Source organism: Malus sylvestris, chromosome 3 (assembly GCF_916048215.2).
Source record: "Malus sylvestris chromosome 3, drMalSylv7.2, whole genome shotgun sequence".
NCBI classification, from domain to species: domain Eukaryota; kingdom Viridiplantae; phylum Streptophyta; class Magnoliopsida; order Rosales; family Rosaceae; genus Malus; species Malus sylvestris.
Genome location: NC_062262.1, coordinates 34,620,692 through 34,636,869, shown reverse-complemented (window position 1 = coordinate 34,636,869; position 16,178 = coordinate 34,620,692). Strand labels below are relative to the sequence as shown.

The following is a 16,178-nucleotide window of genomic DNA, read 5'->3' as shown; positions in this document are numbered from 1 at the left end:
GCACATTTTCGGGGTTACGGGTTTGACGCGATTTCTAAGGTTTCCAGTTCTAAAAGTAACACCATTCGAATCAGGAGGTTAAAAGGATGAAGAAACTCACCTTTTTAGCTTCGATGCGCGAAGAAATTGAGGGATTGGTGCTTTGGTCCGTATGGGTTCGAGAGGAAGAGAGAGAGAACTGCGAGGGAAGAGAGAGAGGGCACGGGGAAGGAAAGGGTTTGTCCCGTGTGTGTGTGGTCCACCTAAAACAAGTCACTATTTAATTCCCTAACCACACAAATATACATACAACCTTTAATCCAACTTAAATTTTCCAAAACTTAGAAAAATATGCATTATCCAAAACTTAGGAAAATATGCATTATCCAAAACATGCCACACACATACCTTAATCACCTTAAGGGTAATTTCGTCTTTTCACATCAACGATAAGGTAATTCCGGGACGGGTTGTGACATTCAATCTGGAGAAATGGAATAAATAAAAGACAGATGTTTTGTTTTCGATAATTTAAAATATTAGTTGATTAAGATGACCAAAATACTGTTACTCTTCGTTTAATTTCTTAATCGTGCTTGTTGTTCTTCTAGGGCCAAGTAATCTTCCACAAGTATCACATGTGTACTTGTTGCTCAGCAATCTGCATCAATTAGTATTTGAAATTTATTCGACACCGGAAATATTGGAAAATCAGAAAAAGATTTTGCAAGTGAGGTGAAGTTTACCCTATAGCGGAGAAATTTCGGTTAAAATTAACAAATTTCATCGATGTTTCTAATATATCATTTAAATACCGACAAACGGTAATATAATATTCCTAAAATTTCATTTTAAATTTTCACATTTTGAAGAACTTTAATGTATACGTGCAAACGAGATGTAAATTTACTGTAAAATCTTGTTCTTGAAACACACACACTGGTTTTTTTACTTGAACTTGTATTGAACTATACATACATGACAAATCAATATCCTTTTCAAATATCCATCTATCCTAAACCTATGTTAAAAAATGAAGAAGAAACAGCACGAATGCCGGCGTTTCGATGGCCGGAAAAAGAATTTGTTCTGCATTCCTTCTATAACGGGTGTTAGTGAAACCTAATGTGAGCAATTTAAACCTAGATGGAGGAGAACTAATCCGGTTTCGTGTATTCGAGCAGCATGTGTGGTGACCTGTAAATCTTCACCAGCGTCCAGTATAAGACCTCTTCAACTCCAAGCTCACCCTCTGCTCTTGCAGCATATATATCTTCACAGATGGCTATCAACCTGTACATAAAAAGATATCATACAAAACCCATGTCAGACCAACCGAGCAAGTAAGGGCCTGTTCGGAAGTGCTTCTAGAATGGCTAAAAGCACTTCTAAGTGATTCCGGGTTATTAATGATTTCAACGTGCTTCTAATAAAAACGCTTCTAAATTTTTATTAAGTTGGCTTTACCTATCACAGGAAGGAAGGTTCTCATAGGGGATTCTCATTCGTAAGTCAGAGCATTGAAGTCTGATAAAGCGGCCAACAGCAAGAACAAATGTTATGTATAGACCCCAAATGCTGAACTTGCTCAGGGTGTCACCGAGAATACCCTCTGAATATCACCCGAAAATGAAGAACAAAAGCAATTTTAGCCAAGAGAAAACGAAGATATGTAATGACACGTGATGCTTTTGGTAAACTTACGTGGCGGTGTTTCCTCAGATACGATGATGGCCATCGGTCCTGTCAAACCTCCACATCCATTGACATCTGATGAATTGATGTCGTGGAAGGACCACCACTCATAATTTGAGCGATTCAGAACAAGGTCTGCGCTAACGAACTTATCCTGTAAATCGTATTCAGTAGTTTTAACAAATAACTGCTATACAAATTACTGCAGAAACACAACTGAGAGAACTGACATGCAGATATGGTACTCGAGTTAGTAAAACATGCATGCGCGAGAAAGTGTACCTCTAATTCCAACAGTCTGACATCACCAGAACCAGTGACACGGAAGTATCTTGGATAAATGTTGTATATCCTAAAGCTGTTTTGGGAGCCATTGAGAACCTTTTGGACATCTGACTGTTTTGGAAGATCCTGAGACTCCAAACTTCTTTCATATTTCACAGTTTCCTTGCCCTTGGGTCTGTCCCTGGAAAGTACCCAAGTAAAAGATATAGCCATGTTGGGGTCCCAATCAAGGGACCGAATGAATCTGGTTTGAACTACATCGGGGATAAGCCACAAAGTACTAGCATCAGATTCGCAACATATCAACTGGACGTCTTTCTTATTATAGGTATCCAGATAACCTTCAGGATCGAGATTAACATCAGAGTCGAGTTTGTCCCATTGGAACTTTTCACAAAGGGTGGTTTGATATAGGGTCAATCTTCCACTCGCTGTCTTTATGTCAACCTGAACACTGGCATCTTTGATGGGATTTTCAATGTTCGTCGGGTTACCACTGCTGTACATCTGTAAGGAGCAAAGGAGTTTTTGATGCATGATTCAGAAAAGCAACCAACTGTTTCTTCTACTCGAAAAGTAAACTTAATATTAAAGCACAGGTTAGCATGTCTACTTGTTTGTGTGTGCCAGATCGCCTAAGACTGAGCAAAACCAATTACTTTATGAACTCATGATACAAATTGGTAATCAGTATCTGTGGGTGAACATTACTTACCAGCATTGGAGCCCAAATAACACAAATCAATATGAAAAACAGACATATCCCGTTGCAACATTTGGTCATTTTCGTTTGCTTATCTCCTTGTTTGTGCGTTGCTCTATTCAAGACTGCATCACATTTGACAAGGTACAAGCTTGCATGTATGTCCTCCAGCTAAATAGAAAGCCAGTCAGTTACAGAAACAACATGCAAATGTTCATGTATTCAGAAAATATACATATATTTACACTATAAGCAATCAAATGATGTTCTGACGAAGGTATTGCAGGGAGAATAAGATAGACTAGCTGTGGTGGTTCTTTCGAATCTAAACATCCCATTAATTTCAACACACAATGTGATCCCACTCTTTTAGGTTTCTGTATAAATTATTCATATTTCAACAATGATAGCACTATCAATAAACGAAGACGGTAACCATAACTGATGGCACTCCAGTGATGATTCAGTGCATAGTTTTGAAAGTTGAAGTTTTATCTTTTATGCAAGATTAAGTATGACGGAATGCTACAGATAGATTAAGAAACTTACTTTCAGCCAATCATACATGGTCAAAGATGTGGTTGTGCATGACCAGTCAAGTGCACATCTCAGTTCATAAAGGAAAGGCAGAGCGCGATATAGTCGATATCCCAAATAATTAATTCTTGAAATCTCACTAGTCAAAAACTGCCGGTACAAAGTGCTTTTATGAGGAATTCCATGTCGGAGTTGTATAGCCTGCAGTGCTAAAGAAACTGCTTTTGCAAGAAATATAGCACGGAGTGCTAATCCTCCAGCATGTTGGTGGAAAGGCTCCATGTTCCAAGCATACTCTGTTACTGAATATGTGAAGAGGATGAGGTTGAAAAGATAGAAAATCACTTTTCCGGTGGCAAATGAACAGAGATAGATTATGCGGTCAAGCACAATCAAGAAAAAGATAATCTGCACAAAAAATCACTTAACCTTTTAGCAATTTAGATAACATTATACATTTCAGTCTTATTAACCATAATAAATTATATAAATTTGTGGACCGAAAAAGAAACAGTGCAATGAATTCCTCCACCATAGCTTCGGTATAAACCAAGAACAAAGGGTGAGTTATTTAACTTCAAACTTGTAACTCCATGCTTTTTGCAATAGATCTTAAAGTGCTTGATTTTTCACTAAGCATGACAGAAGATGATGAAAAAATAACTAACCATTAAGATGAATACAAACTCTTTCGGAAACTGATCTTCAAGCTGATACACATCAAGAAACTCACTTTTATTTTTTATGACGGATTGGTAGAACATGGCGACTAAAAAGAAAACAGTCAGATCGGCACCAAATACATATGCATACAGATCAATGTCCCTCTTGCCTCCTCCAATAACAGAGAGTATAGGGTATGGAAATCCTATTTCTTCAACAAACCCAGCATCTTGTGCTTTAAGAATTTCCTTCGCCACATCAGCTGCTGGAGTAAGTGACTTGTACCATTCTATTGAATTGCCACACTCTGTCACGGGGGAGGCATATACCACCTCAAAAACAACCAAGGCTACATTTGCATTTTCTTGACTCCTTTCAATGCTTTGGACCTGCACCCTGCTAGCAAAAGGGCATAGATTAGGGGTTTTCTCCTTGCATCTTTCATCATGAATGATTTTAAGCAATTGATTTACTCCAGACTCAATCTTTTCTGGCTGAATCCCATCCTCTGGCCATGAGCGCACATCCATAGACACCTGAATAAAGTAAGGAGGGGAATCTGCTCCCTGTGTCAGTGAATTCCAGTACCTAAAGAAGCTTCTGATTATTGATTTTATTGCATTTTCCATTATTTGCCGCAACTTCTTTATTTTCTGACTCCAGCTATAACTGACAGGAATCTCTTTCCCATGGAAAGCACTCCTCCTATAGAAGTCGAAGTCTGTAGACGACATCCACTCACCATCTTTTGCGGTTATAGAGCTCTGTAAGAGGGTAAATAAGTAGACAAGAAAGAGAGGTAATGAACTGACCACAAAAGAAGATGTGATTTTATGTTCAGGAAATCCCCACTCGCGAAGCAAGTCTGAAGCAACACTGAAAGCCCAGTGCTGGATGATAATCTGGTACAGATACTGAAGCAAAATATAGACTTCAGTGTAAATCAGCATAACAACCCAGAAGATGTAACTTGGACCAGAATTTACACATAGTGCGTACAAGAATAAAGCCGCCAGATACACCATAGAAAGCAAACTGAAGTTCCATAAAAAGACAAGGATAAAACAACAATAACACACAATATCATTGTTAGATCGCATTTGGGACCATATGTGACGGAGGATCCTTCCTAACTGCAGACTTGTTGCATCAGAACTCATGTCGGATCGAACGGAAGATGAACGGTTAAAGGACACCTTAACTTTCTGGCTCTCCATTTCATCATATACCCCATCCTCAACAGAAGAGTGCTCACTGACGTCAAACTCATGATCAATGTTCAAAAAGCTTACAAGGTTGTTAACTGCCTGATTTCCAATCGACTGTACCTGGGAAACACCATCACCTAGCAGATGAACTGCAGATATTAGTGGGCTTTCCTTTGCTTTCCCTTTAACTTTGTCCTTCTTTTCTGAAGAAGTGAAAAATATGCCATCAGCAACATCATCGTCAACTTCAGTGATCTCACAGTTAAGAGATTCTATTGAATCTCTCGCAGACTCCATCACTGTTGGGGTTTCCACATTCACTGGTGCAGGAGATTCATGCAATTCAAAGGGATATAATGAATCCTCTCTAAGTATCTGTTCCTTTTTCAGTTGTAATCCTTCTTTGTCAGAGGTCCCCTGATCGTTGTTCGAGTTAAGAGAAGTACTCCTCCTCCTTCTTAGGCCTTCACTGACTGCAGGAGAGTCACCGCAATTAGTAACTGAATTCATGCTGTGGAGCTGGATTTGCAGGTTGAGCATCTCTGACTTCATTTTCTCCACTTGCAGGTTACGCTGGTGTTTCTTCTCCTCAGATTCACGAATATGTTTTAACTGTGCAGTTTTCCATGCAGCTTTCTTTTCTTGCTCACGCACAATTGCACCAATTTGCTCGGCTTCAAGATATCGAGAAACATAATCAAACTCTGGGGAGGAGAACATATAGGACTGAAGTGATACCAGCATAAAAATGATAATTTCAACGAGAGCTGATCTTGCAGTAATCCGAAACCCATAATCATACTTATAAAATCCAATCATCTCAAATACGTAATCTACGGTCTCACACTTTCCAGCACAGAACTCCCCCACAAAAGGAGATTGGTATGCAAGAGAAAGAACGATAAGAGCAAAGTTGTATATGCGCAAGAACTTAAATATCTTGTTCCTCTTCTTTAGTATTTCAAGTCTCCCCCGAAAGAAAACCAGCGCAAAAGCAAGATAACCAAGGTGCAGAATGTCATACTCAATAGTTCCAGTAATCAACACCAATGCTAGCACAAGATCCAATAGATGGCAGTAGCAGTAAAGCCTCAGGTAGTCAAAGAAGGTCCACATGCTTTTGGTTTCGAAAGAGAGGTCTCTCCACACAAATAAATTATTACGTTGAGATATCACTTGACGGTAAGTTGATGACACCGAGAATCCGGACAAATTATCAGCACGAAGTTTAAAACAAGCAAGCATGAAGACAGCAAAGTAGCTGATAAGCATTCGCGGATCATCGACAATAAGTCCTAGCATAAGTGGTATATTGTTAATAATTTAAAGGGAATGAATTGATCTACATAACAACTGAAATATAAAAGGAAACAAGATATAAGGTCAGACAAAAAAAAAATTGTCTTGAAACTTGAACACCAATGGAGTAATAATCCATATCAATTTTCTGCAACACTCTCCAATTCAGCAAAGAAAATAAATTTAGTATCTCAGAAAGCATATATCCCTTTGAAAGGATAGTGTTCAGAAAAGAAAATAAAAATAGTGTTTCTGTGTGCTCATGCATGTGTATATTTGTGTGTAGTGTGCACGCCTGTGTGTGTATGCCTCGGATGGCTAAGAGAATATTACCTAACCAGCAGTACTTGCAGTAACTGAAATACATGGCTGAGCTTTTCCAGCAATCATGGCAATGTGCATTAGTCTCATCAGGCTGACTTAGAGACCACAGACTCCTCCAGATGGCAAAGTACTCGAGGATGAGAATGGATGCAAACAGGAAAACTAATATGGGCCATAGTTTACGTATAATATGCCGATTCAAAATAATACATGTAGCAAGTAACGCAATGTATACCATAGAAATGGCATTCAATAAAGCAAAGCTTGCCAGAAGCAATGCAATCATGTTTATCTCAAGACCAAAGAGGTTAAACATATTCTCCATCCAGAATTTCAAATAGATTTTTGCAATAAGCTTCTGTATGTCAAATCTCTCCTTTCTCAAGGCAAGAATCCGCTTCTTGTTCCACTTATGACTCTCCTTGGTGCTGCCCCAAATGTACCCAAATGAATATTTGTTACTGCTACTACCCTCAGAATCTCCTGCTTTAGGGGACACATGGTTAGGCAACTGCGATGAACTAGGGATAAAAAAGGGCCATGATTGGCTCCTAGCCCCTTCTCGTTTCACTGAAATCGCTTCGGAATCTGTTGATTGCTTGTTATCCTCACTTGGGATGGAGCCATTAATATTGGCATCGGCATCTTCTGCTGAGACAAACAATGGACAAGGCTCTTCCCACTTTCCTTTGTTTAGGATAGTACTTGGCATCTTTTCCAACCAGCGAAAAACATTATATTGAAGAGTGCATGCAGCAATCACCAGAACTTTTCCTCTCAAGCCAGATTCTAGACCCCAAAATCCCGGTTTAAATACACGGAAACCCAAAAAAAGGGAAATATAAGAGTGCTTTTGTCCAGGAAACATTGCAGCCTGTCTACCCCACATCTGAAAAAGGTACTCAGTTGTTACTAGAAATCCTGTGTAAACCAAGAATGATTTAGATGGGAAATGTGAAGCTTTAGGTAAAGATGAACAGATGACGAGGCCAAGTAGATAAAAGAAGCCAAAGGCACTTATTGGAGATAAAGATGCATAGAATAATGCAATAAACAAGATCTTGTTGCTGTGCCAAATGACAAACCGCTTTACAAACCCAAGCACTCCAAATTCCAACACATGGGCATCATCTGACCTGTTATACCTGCTCTGCCTTCTCTCATAGCTATAAAGTTGCATCACAATCAAGACTGCTAGGGATTCCCAAACATTTTGCAAAGATGAAGCTTCTGAGTCATAACCTAGATAAAAGTAAAGGTCTATGAACTTGGACAACCACAGCTCAATGCTCGGGAAACTGCTCAAGCTATAGATAAAGATAAACACCACAATTGCATATGCTTTCAATGGGAACCAAAGGCGCTTTTTTGTTCTCTCGACAAGTTGTCTTCCAATGATCCAAACAAGGAGAAGGAATATGTACCCAAATGATATATAGTTGGGTCTCACCAAGTATACAGTAAGGAGAATTGTCAGAAAGGCAATGTAGGTTCCACATGATCGGTACACAGATAAAAACTTCTGCCCAATTGCACCGAGGAATAATGCAATTCTTCTCTCTGGAAAGAGAAAACAAATCAGAAAATATCAATGTCAACAGTAATTAAAGAGAACACTAGAAGTAGTAGAAAAATGTCTGCTTTAGATGGTCCTAAAATACAAGGTTGATTTATAAAACCAAATACATAGACTTTTGAGAAGGAAACCAACAATGTATGGTTTTGAGAAGTTTTATTGGATCTGTTCCATTTCATCAAATATTCATTACATACTTCACCATACACGCATTTGTAGCACTAGCATCCCAAACTATGTTATCAAATAACTCTATTTCTAGTGGACCCTGCAATTTGAGTAAACGTTTTTTTTCTTCGTGTGCACAATCGCATGGGTTAAGTACGCGTAAGAGAAATCAGGGACTGATTTCTAAAAACCCAACTTCAACTGCAATCTAATCTAAGACCCAACTCAAACTAATGAATCATTCATTTCACATTTTCTTTCTTATGGTAATTCATTTAACACCATCTACATCACTCTGACTAAGCATTCACTAGATTATCACTTGAGAGTAAATGAGAAGGTTCAGACCAAATTTCAAATTTACTCTGCAATTGTCAAGAGACCAGATTGGCCACATTCATGAAAATAATAAATACATATATCAAGGATGAAATGTTACCATAAGAAGGATTATCATGGCTGTACTGAATGGCTGAGGAGGCATACACTGACAGCAAAACTGATTTATTCAGACCAGCTTTCAAAATGCTGAAACCAAATGGACGGCTAGGTGTATGCTGCACAATTGCTGAGAACGAAAATAGCATTTCAAAACCATGGTTATGAATTGCACAGAAGCAAGCAAGCAAAGCTATTTGCAAAAAGTCCCACGAGCTTTCATGTTGAAGAAGACCTGCATCATTTCCAGAAAAGATAATATCACTAGACATTTAATTTTTCTTTTGGCAGCAGTTTCTGACATAAAGCATAATAAAAGTCTCATATGAGAAAACAGTTACATACCTAATTGTGATAAGATTTCTGCACTCAAAGTGCCTTTTTTCTCCAAAGTATCAGAGATCGGATTAATCTGAATGATATACAATAGTGCAAAGTGAACCTCACATAGGAGAATCAAAGACTGGCGCATCTTTCTGTTAATGTTGTGGCTCAAAAGATATATCAAAAAGAATATCACTGAATCACAAGTCAAAACATAAAACTAATTAGACAACTGTAGTATGTTGTAATTTAAGCATTAATTTCATCATTACTATATAAAGAAATAAGACTGAACAAAAGGCATCATGCTAAGTTGCTAACAGTAAATTTCATGAACTAATAACTAAGTAAATTAGATACTGATTTGATACATACCATATACAGCATGGATGAAACCAGGTTTCATGGCAATTAGAAATATCAGTGCCAGCATGATAGCTCGGGAACTTTTGCGCAGTCCCCAAGCAACTGTGGCCACTATCAATACTTTGGTCTCTCCCTCGCCTATGATAAAGGATATAACAGGATATAATTAGAAATGACCTAAGTATATGCGTAACTTAAGTAAAATGGAACAAAATCTGCACGAGTGTGGACAAAAAGACTAGACAAACATATAACTTAACCTAAGCAGAGCCATCTGGCAACCCCCCACTACCACATAGAAGAAACAACAAGAGCTACTAGTTATTCAATCAATTGGTTTCATATTGTATCTCAATACCTTCTACAGTACTGTTGTCATTTGAAGGTTGTCCATCCTCATCAGACAAGCAAAGGAAAACCGAGTTGTTCACAAGATTACCCAAGGCAACCAGTATTCCAAGACAAAATTGTGCAAGCAGAAAGAATCCAGGTATGGGATAATGCCACAACCCAATCATCTCCCATATGTCCATGTTCTGACCATGTAATCAAAATAGTTAACTTCCAGTCATTTTCTGTTAAATTCAGACATGAAACATCACCAGAGAGGGAGTACTACCTTCCCGATTTTCCGATTCAAGAATGCAAATGCTACATTGAAAATATACGTGCTAGCAGCCCACAAGAGAATGAAGACAAGCAGCAGCCCATTCAGTCGATGCAAACGGAATAAGGAAGGGAAGGCATATATGATGTAGCCAACATATGCAAGTAGCAAAAATGCACATATACTTGCAAAATGAAAACTCCAAAATGAAAGAGCAAACAAGGAAACCTGTCAAATTCACCATAAAAGGCAATTAATATAGACTGAAAAGAATATAGATCTTAGAACAACAATTTCAGCCAGATGCAATTAAATGAAAAACCGGAAACTCATAAGTTAACAAAATGTCACAACCCAGTTTTCCTCCCAAACTCTACCTTACATGGCCCCTGCAAAACCTTATTATACAAACCCTAAACAAGTCACTCACCAACTCAAGCTAAAGAACTCAATCATTTGAATAAGAAAAAAGAGAGATGAAATTATTGCAAAACTACCAAATAGCAATTGGTGCATGAAAAAGACTACAATGATGTATTTGTATAATCATCAGTTCATCATCATACCTTCCATTGTCCTACTCATATGAGGTTATGAAATATCTCCTATTAAGTAAATGTATTTTAATATTTTTGAGCTACTTCTGTCCAGTGTTAGCCACTTAATTTCCTACCTGGCCACTTCATCTACCTAAACATTTTAAATTTCCAGTTAATCTTAATTTAATAAAATAAATACTTTATCTTAAGTTTCCAAGTCCAAAACTTTAGTAGAAAAAAAAGAGCATATCCATATTGTTACAATGAGTTTATTTTTGGAAACCAAAAAATAGCAAGTAACAAGAAACTTGTTCTCACTGGATTGGAAAAACATAAAACCTAAATGAACACTTTGGTATGGCAAGTAAGATCCCTAGATGATGGTTCGAATTAAGTAGATACCCAATGCCCCACGCATTAAAATCAAGCACTTAAATTCACAACTGCCTCATCTTCACCTTCAAAAAGATGGCATGCATGGGTCAATTCAGCCTCAATAAACACCATGATGTTGTTCAGTCAAGAAGAAGAGAGTATAGGAATACATACTGGGAAACCATATGTGAAGAAGTTGATACTAAAGGTCCGGAAAACCGCTCCAGTCAATAAAACATTGGTATGCCTTACACCAGATCTGAAAACAATAAACAATTACTTAAGCTGCAAGCAAACACACTGACAATTATAAAGGTTCCAACAGAGAAAAGTAACCAGTTACACTAGATCCAGCAAAAAAAGTTTAGTTATGCAATAATTGAAGGCAAACAAATCATCAGAACAAATAAGGAGATATTTTTTTATTAGTTGCAAAGTATTTTATGCCAGGTATATCCTAGAGTGTCTGTGAAACTTGGCCTCAAGGATCAACTAAAGATATATCTAGATGCTAATCATTTAAAGCTTAAGAAAAACAGAATCCAAACAGGGATCTAGTGCTTAAGGGAAACAGCAATGTCAAGCCAATCTGCACGAAGTCACTTTTGGTGGGGGGGACATAAACATGGATAAACATCATCTGCAACATGTCAACAATGTGATGTTGACTGATGGGTTATCATCACAATCTTTCTGACAATGTCAATCTCAGTTCTTTCACAAGAAAAAAGTGAAGAAAAAAAAAATTGTAGGCTTGATGAAGGGTCGACCCTGCAAAATCTTTTGATCTTGACCTTGTTTAATGTGCTACCAGAAAACTACAGGCTCTTTTTCATTTATTTACTGGGGGAAGATTCTAAGAAACTGAACTCCAAGAATTTGTTGACTTGGATTACTCTAATTTCATCTCCCATGTTCTTTAAAAATTACTGGCCTCTGATAGGTTGCAGCTTTAGTCAGATTCACTCCAAACTTTCTATATGTTAAATGAGCCCAACCTATCATGTTCTGATCTTATATCCAACAAATGGTCTTGCATGTACTTATCCTGCTACATATCATGTTCTATTCAAAACTCTGCTTCAGCAAGATCAAAGATATGGACTTAGAGTAGGAATACAGAAGGTCTTCCTCCCTCTATGTTAGAACTTAGAACAAAATCAAATAGTTAACTTATACGCATTCAAGGCAATGATTAAAGGAGACGGCACACTGTGAACCAGATGACAAGATGTTACAACATCCAAGAATATTACCTAGATTCACGAATAAAAAATGAATGCTTCGAGGGAAGAAGTTGCTCCGTCAAGTTATTTTCTTTCATGGATAAAATAAAATCCATTTCCTCTAGATCACATTTAACGCAGGATAGCTGCATTAGAAGGGAGAAAATGTAAAAGAAAAACCACAACAGGTAAGCACTGAAGCACTTATGCAATAAAGTACCACGGACGACATACACATTTGATAAGTAATATGGGATTGGCGCACATATCACACACTTTAGCCATATCACAACTTTGAACTATAGTTTACACTTTCATACACAAATTTTTAAATATTTTATGGTCAGATTAACTTGAATAATGTAACAGTATCACCCAGGAAATAATTATTACATTATCAAACCTGCAGAACCTACTGTAGATAAGCTGAAATCAATGGTTTTTAAGTATCCTACTACATACACTGTGTTGAATTTGTAGAAGACATAAAACATATCCATACCATGATGTAGAAAAGTAAAAGAGAGCAGCATGAACAAAATTCAGTCCAGTCCGAATGTAAAGTTATTTTGAACAGACCAATGAACTCAGCTACCCATCGTAACATATCTGGAAACTCCACAGGGAGCTGATACGCATAAAGCAAGACAATGTTGAAACCTGCATACAAGTGAAAAGGCTTCCACCACCTTCAAACCCATAGATGCAACCATGAGCAACAGAAGCGAAACTAACTAAAGCAGATGTGTACATAGATAGATATATAGACAGATAGTGTGTGTGTGTGTGTGTGTGTGTGTGTGTGTGTGTGTGTGTGTGTGTGATTGAGAGAGAGAGGGAGAGAGAGAGAGGGAGAGAGAGAGAGAGAGAGAGAGAGAGAGGCAACAATATCATCCAGTGACGAATGATGGATTACAAGGAAATCACCTGAAAAGTCCTAGAAAATTACTTGACAAAGACCAATCCACAAGACCAATGCAGCTCCCAATAAAAAAGGGTAGAGAAACCCATGAAGGACGGCTAATTCCAACAACCAACTGAATGGCAGGCAACAGCAACAAGGCAGCAACTCTAAGATGAGAACCTTCCAGAAGGAACAAAGAAATGATCCAAATCACTTGTTACTTTTGTATGATTAATTCTGATATGATCAACTTAACCAACTGATAACTGATGATTACACACGGGCATGTATATGGCATTTTAAAATAAGATTAATAAGGTGAACAAATTAACTGCTAAAAGCATCTTTTAAAATTTGCAAGAACATCGTCCCAAGAAGAAAATAAAATGCATAACAAGAACCATATCCAAGCTTTACACATTACAATTGGATTTCTTTATGTATTTAATGTTATATGGGTTGAAAGGACAAATCATACATTAAAACCAAAGAGAAAAAAAATAAATCCGGGCAATTAATTACTTACAAATTAGTCGTTCAATGGCTGATGAGAAATGACCCCAACATGAATCACATGATGAAACAAGACCAAATCTGTTTCCATACAAATCAGCTAAAGCAACAGCAACTACTGATAGTTGTAAGAGTAAAAAGTATAGCACGAGAGGAGATTTCCATGACTGCAATCTGCAAAAGCACACACAAAACACTGTATAAACGTATGTGTATGTAATAAAGCGATGTGATATTAAAGTAGAAGCAAAAGAAAATTCATACATCATGAATCCAATAAGATTTGCCCACCAAGCATCCACTCCGCTCCATTTATTTCCCTCAATAGCCCATATAACAAGATATATCACTTGAGAAAAAATAACAAATAAAGAAAATATAACAATGATCCATGTCAATAAAAGCCGCCTTCCAAAATGAAATCCTACAAAAAGAAAAACACTGTCAGAAGAAGTAAAGTTAATTATATAAGTAATTCCAGCATTTAGGATAATAAGAAGCAGCATAAAAATATGAAAACATTTATCTTTTGTCTCATAAATTGCATTGATAACACCAAATTTTGCATGAACCCAACCCAAGGTTCGACATTGAGCCCAAAAATTCATGTTCTTTTATTGTCTAAAAGAAGTTCACAGAATTTATGCATATATTTGGCATCTATGTGGGTGGACATAGCTACTCAGGACAACCAAATCTGACCCTCATAGATGCATTGAAAAAGGAATCATGACAATTATATTTTAAACCGTAGTCAAACTTCCTACTCAAGATATTATTATGGAATCTATAACCGCATAATATGTTTCTCTGTCCTTATACATAAACACACAATAACCATCTGTGACAACGAAAACAAAAGAAAGAATACTGCAGAATCGTGCTATCACGTTCATGAAATAACTGAGGCACATGATTGGATTTATGGACTGGTGAGTCAATGCACCTCGTGCAACAGTCAATGTGCAGTATGAACTTAACTAAGTGATTGTGACCTGAAACACTCTTTCACAATTCACATTGTTTTCGGGCAAAGTCAAAACTTTAGCTAGTCTCATGTAGCTAACATAGTCATATCAAGAAAACCCGTTGCATATGAGGAATTACATAATTTACATGTCAACTCACTAACAAGAAATTAGTAATCCATAAGCACATTTTGCACATAGTTTCCTAGTATCTCACAAGAACATTTTCACTTGGTACCATGTCTACCTAAATTCATTCGAAACGTTGAAACCAAGCTGGAAAATTCACAGAGAGCAGTTAGCTTACCTAGTTTCGGTGCATTAAATAGAATAAGAAGAAACGCTATCAAATTGACCAGAGAGAGGACGCTCCAGTTGATAATAGCAGCTGCAAGAAAAAAGATGGTAGCTTTTTGAGTTGCAATTAAATTTCTACGAAAACATTGGCAAAAAAAAAAAAAAACAAAGGCATTTGCATTTTAATTTTTTACCTGCTAGCAGCAGCAGAGGCAACACAAACCCGCCAAGAAATCTCCCCATTACATGCCCCAAATACCAAACCAATCACTTCAATTCCAAAATTCCACCAATGGGTTTTCGATTCACATCAAATTCACGAAAACCCATTTCCCAAAACCTTCAAATTTCCTGAGAAACTCCGAATTTTCCTGAGAAAGCTCCCAACTTGATCAGAAAATGAAGAAGCTTGGATGTAGCTTTCTTCTCTGTTAGGCGCACGGTAACGAAACAAAACAGAAAATCGGTACGTTACTCCTCCAAAATTCGCGGCAACTCAAACAATCGTCGAAACTCCAAAGTAATAATTAATCAGAATTGTTAATCTCTGGAGCTCCGATAGCTCCCAGTCTCCCAAGTCGGAGCTGAAAGTCGCAGTTATATCTCTGAGATTGGCAAACAAGCAAGAAGCTTTCAGAAAATAAAAAAAAAATCATTAATTATATTGCAGCCTGTAAATTAAGTGATATTTGTGACCAATGGAAAATTAGAATATTGTTTTTTTTTTTTTCGGATTTTTACGATATTAACCAAGGTCGGACAAATTTTTCTGTTATTTTGGTGTGATTGGTGGACTTCGCGGCAAAGTAAGGGAGTCGTACGCGTGTTCGATTTTCTTTAGGGTAGTATTTTGGCCCCACTTAGGTCATTTCCAATTGATCAAGCTAAATGGTCATAGGATTAAAAATAATTCAGAATAACACGAAAATCGTCTTCAATCGAGGGCTGGATCAAAGGGCTTGTGGGCCTCATCAGGCCTAAACCCCCAAATCAAGCCACCGGCCTGGCCATTTCCAGCCTGCCCTTCAGTGCCAGAATATCAAGCTTGATATTTTGTCAGCCCTCCAGCTCTAGAATGCCAAGCTTAACATTTTGCTAACCCTCCAACTCAGCCCATTTGAATGCTAACAGTTACCTAGCGTCAACATGATGCCGACTAGCTAACGTCATGCTGTCGTCAGGTT

The 16,178-nt window shown here is 37.5% G+C and overlaps 1 protein-coding gene across 3 annotated transcripts; it reads right to left on the bottom strand.

The window, feature by feature from the left end:
- Positions 1-898: 898 nt before the first annotated feature.
- Positions 899-15,630, bottom strand: LOC126615264 (piezo-type mechanosensitive ion channel homolog). 3 transcript variants are annotated; one of them, XM_050283076.1, is made up of 21 exons: positions 15,189-15,630; positions 15,005-15,085; positions 13,994-14,153; positions 13,743-13,903; positions 13,240-13,396; positions 12,815-13,001; positions 12,343-12,458; positions 11,261-11,345; positions 10,185-10,400; positions 9,924-10,101; positions 9,575-9,703; positions 9,221-9,394; positions 8,877-9,110; positions 6,703-8,253; positions 3,868-6,365; positions 3,212-3,607; positions 2,675-2,833; positions 1,957-2,466; positions 1,684-1,828; positions 1,447-1,591; positions 899-1,272 (listed from the first exon to the last, which is right to left on the bottom strand). In XM_050283076.1, exons 1-21 carry the CDS (start codon positions 15,235-15,237, stop codon positions 1,137-1,139), a joined length of 7,467 nt encoding a protein of 2,488 aa, XP_050139033.1. In that variant the 5' UTR covers positions 15,238-15,630; the 3' UTR covers positions 899-1,136. The 3 variants fall into 3 exon arrangements, with proteins under 3 accessions (XP_050139033.1, XP_050139034.1, XP_050139035.1); XM_050283077.1 differs by lacking the exons at positions 13,743-13,903; positions 13,994-14,153; positions 15,005-15,085; positions 15,189-15,630 and having other exon boundaries at positions 12,815-12,972; positions 13,240-13,378; XM_050283078.1 differs by lacking the exons at positions 11,261-11,345; positions 12,343-12,458; positions 12,815-13,001; ... (3 more) ...; positions 15,005-15,085; positions 15,189-15,630 and adding an exon at positions 11,170-11,205.
- Positions 15,631-16,178: the final 548 nt, after the last annotated feature.

Excerpts from the sequence above, each read along its gene's own strand:
- LOC126615264 (XM_050283076.1), bottom strand. The coding sequence starts at position 15,237 with ATGGGGAGATTTCTTGGCGGGTTTGTGTTGCCTCTGCTGCTGCTAGCA. Across the intron at positions 10,401-11,260 it reads TCTTCACATATGGTTTCCCA|GTTTCCTTGTTTGCTCTTTC; the intron begins GTATGTATTCCT and ends TGAATTTGACAG. Across the intron at positions 10,102-10,184 it reads TGAATCGGAAAATCGGGAAG|AACATGGACATATGGGAGAT; the intron begins GTAGTACTCCCT and ends TTACATGGTCAG.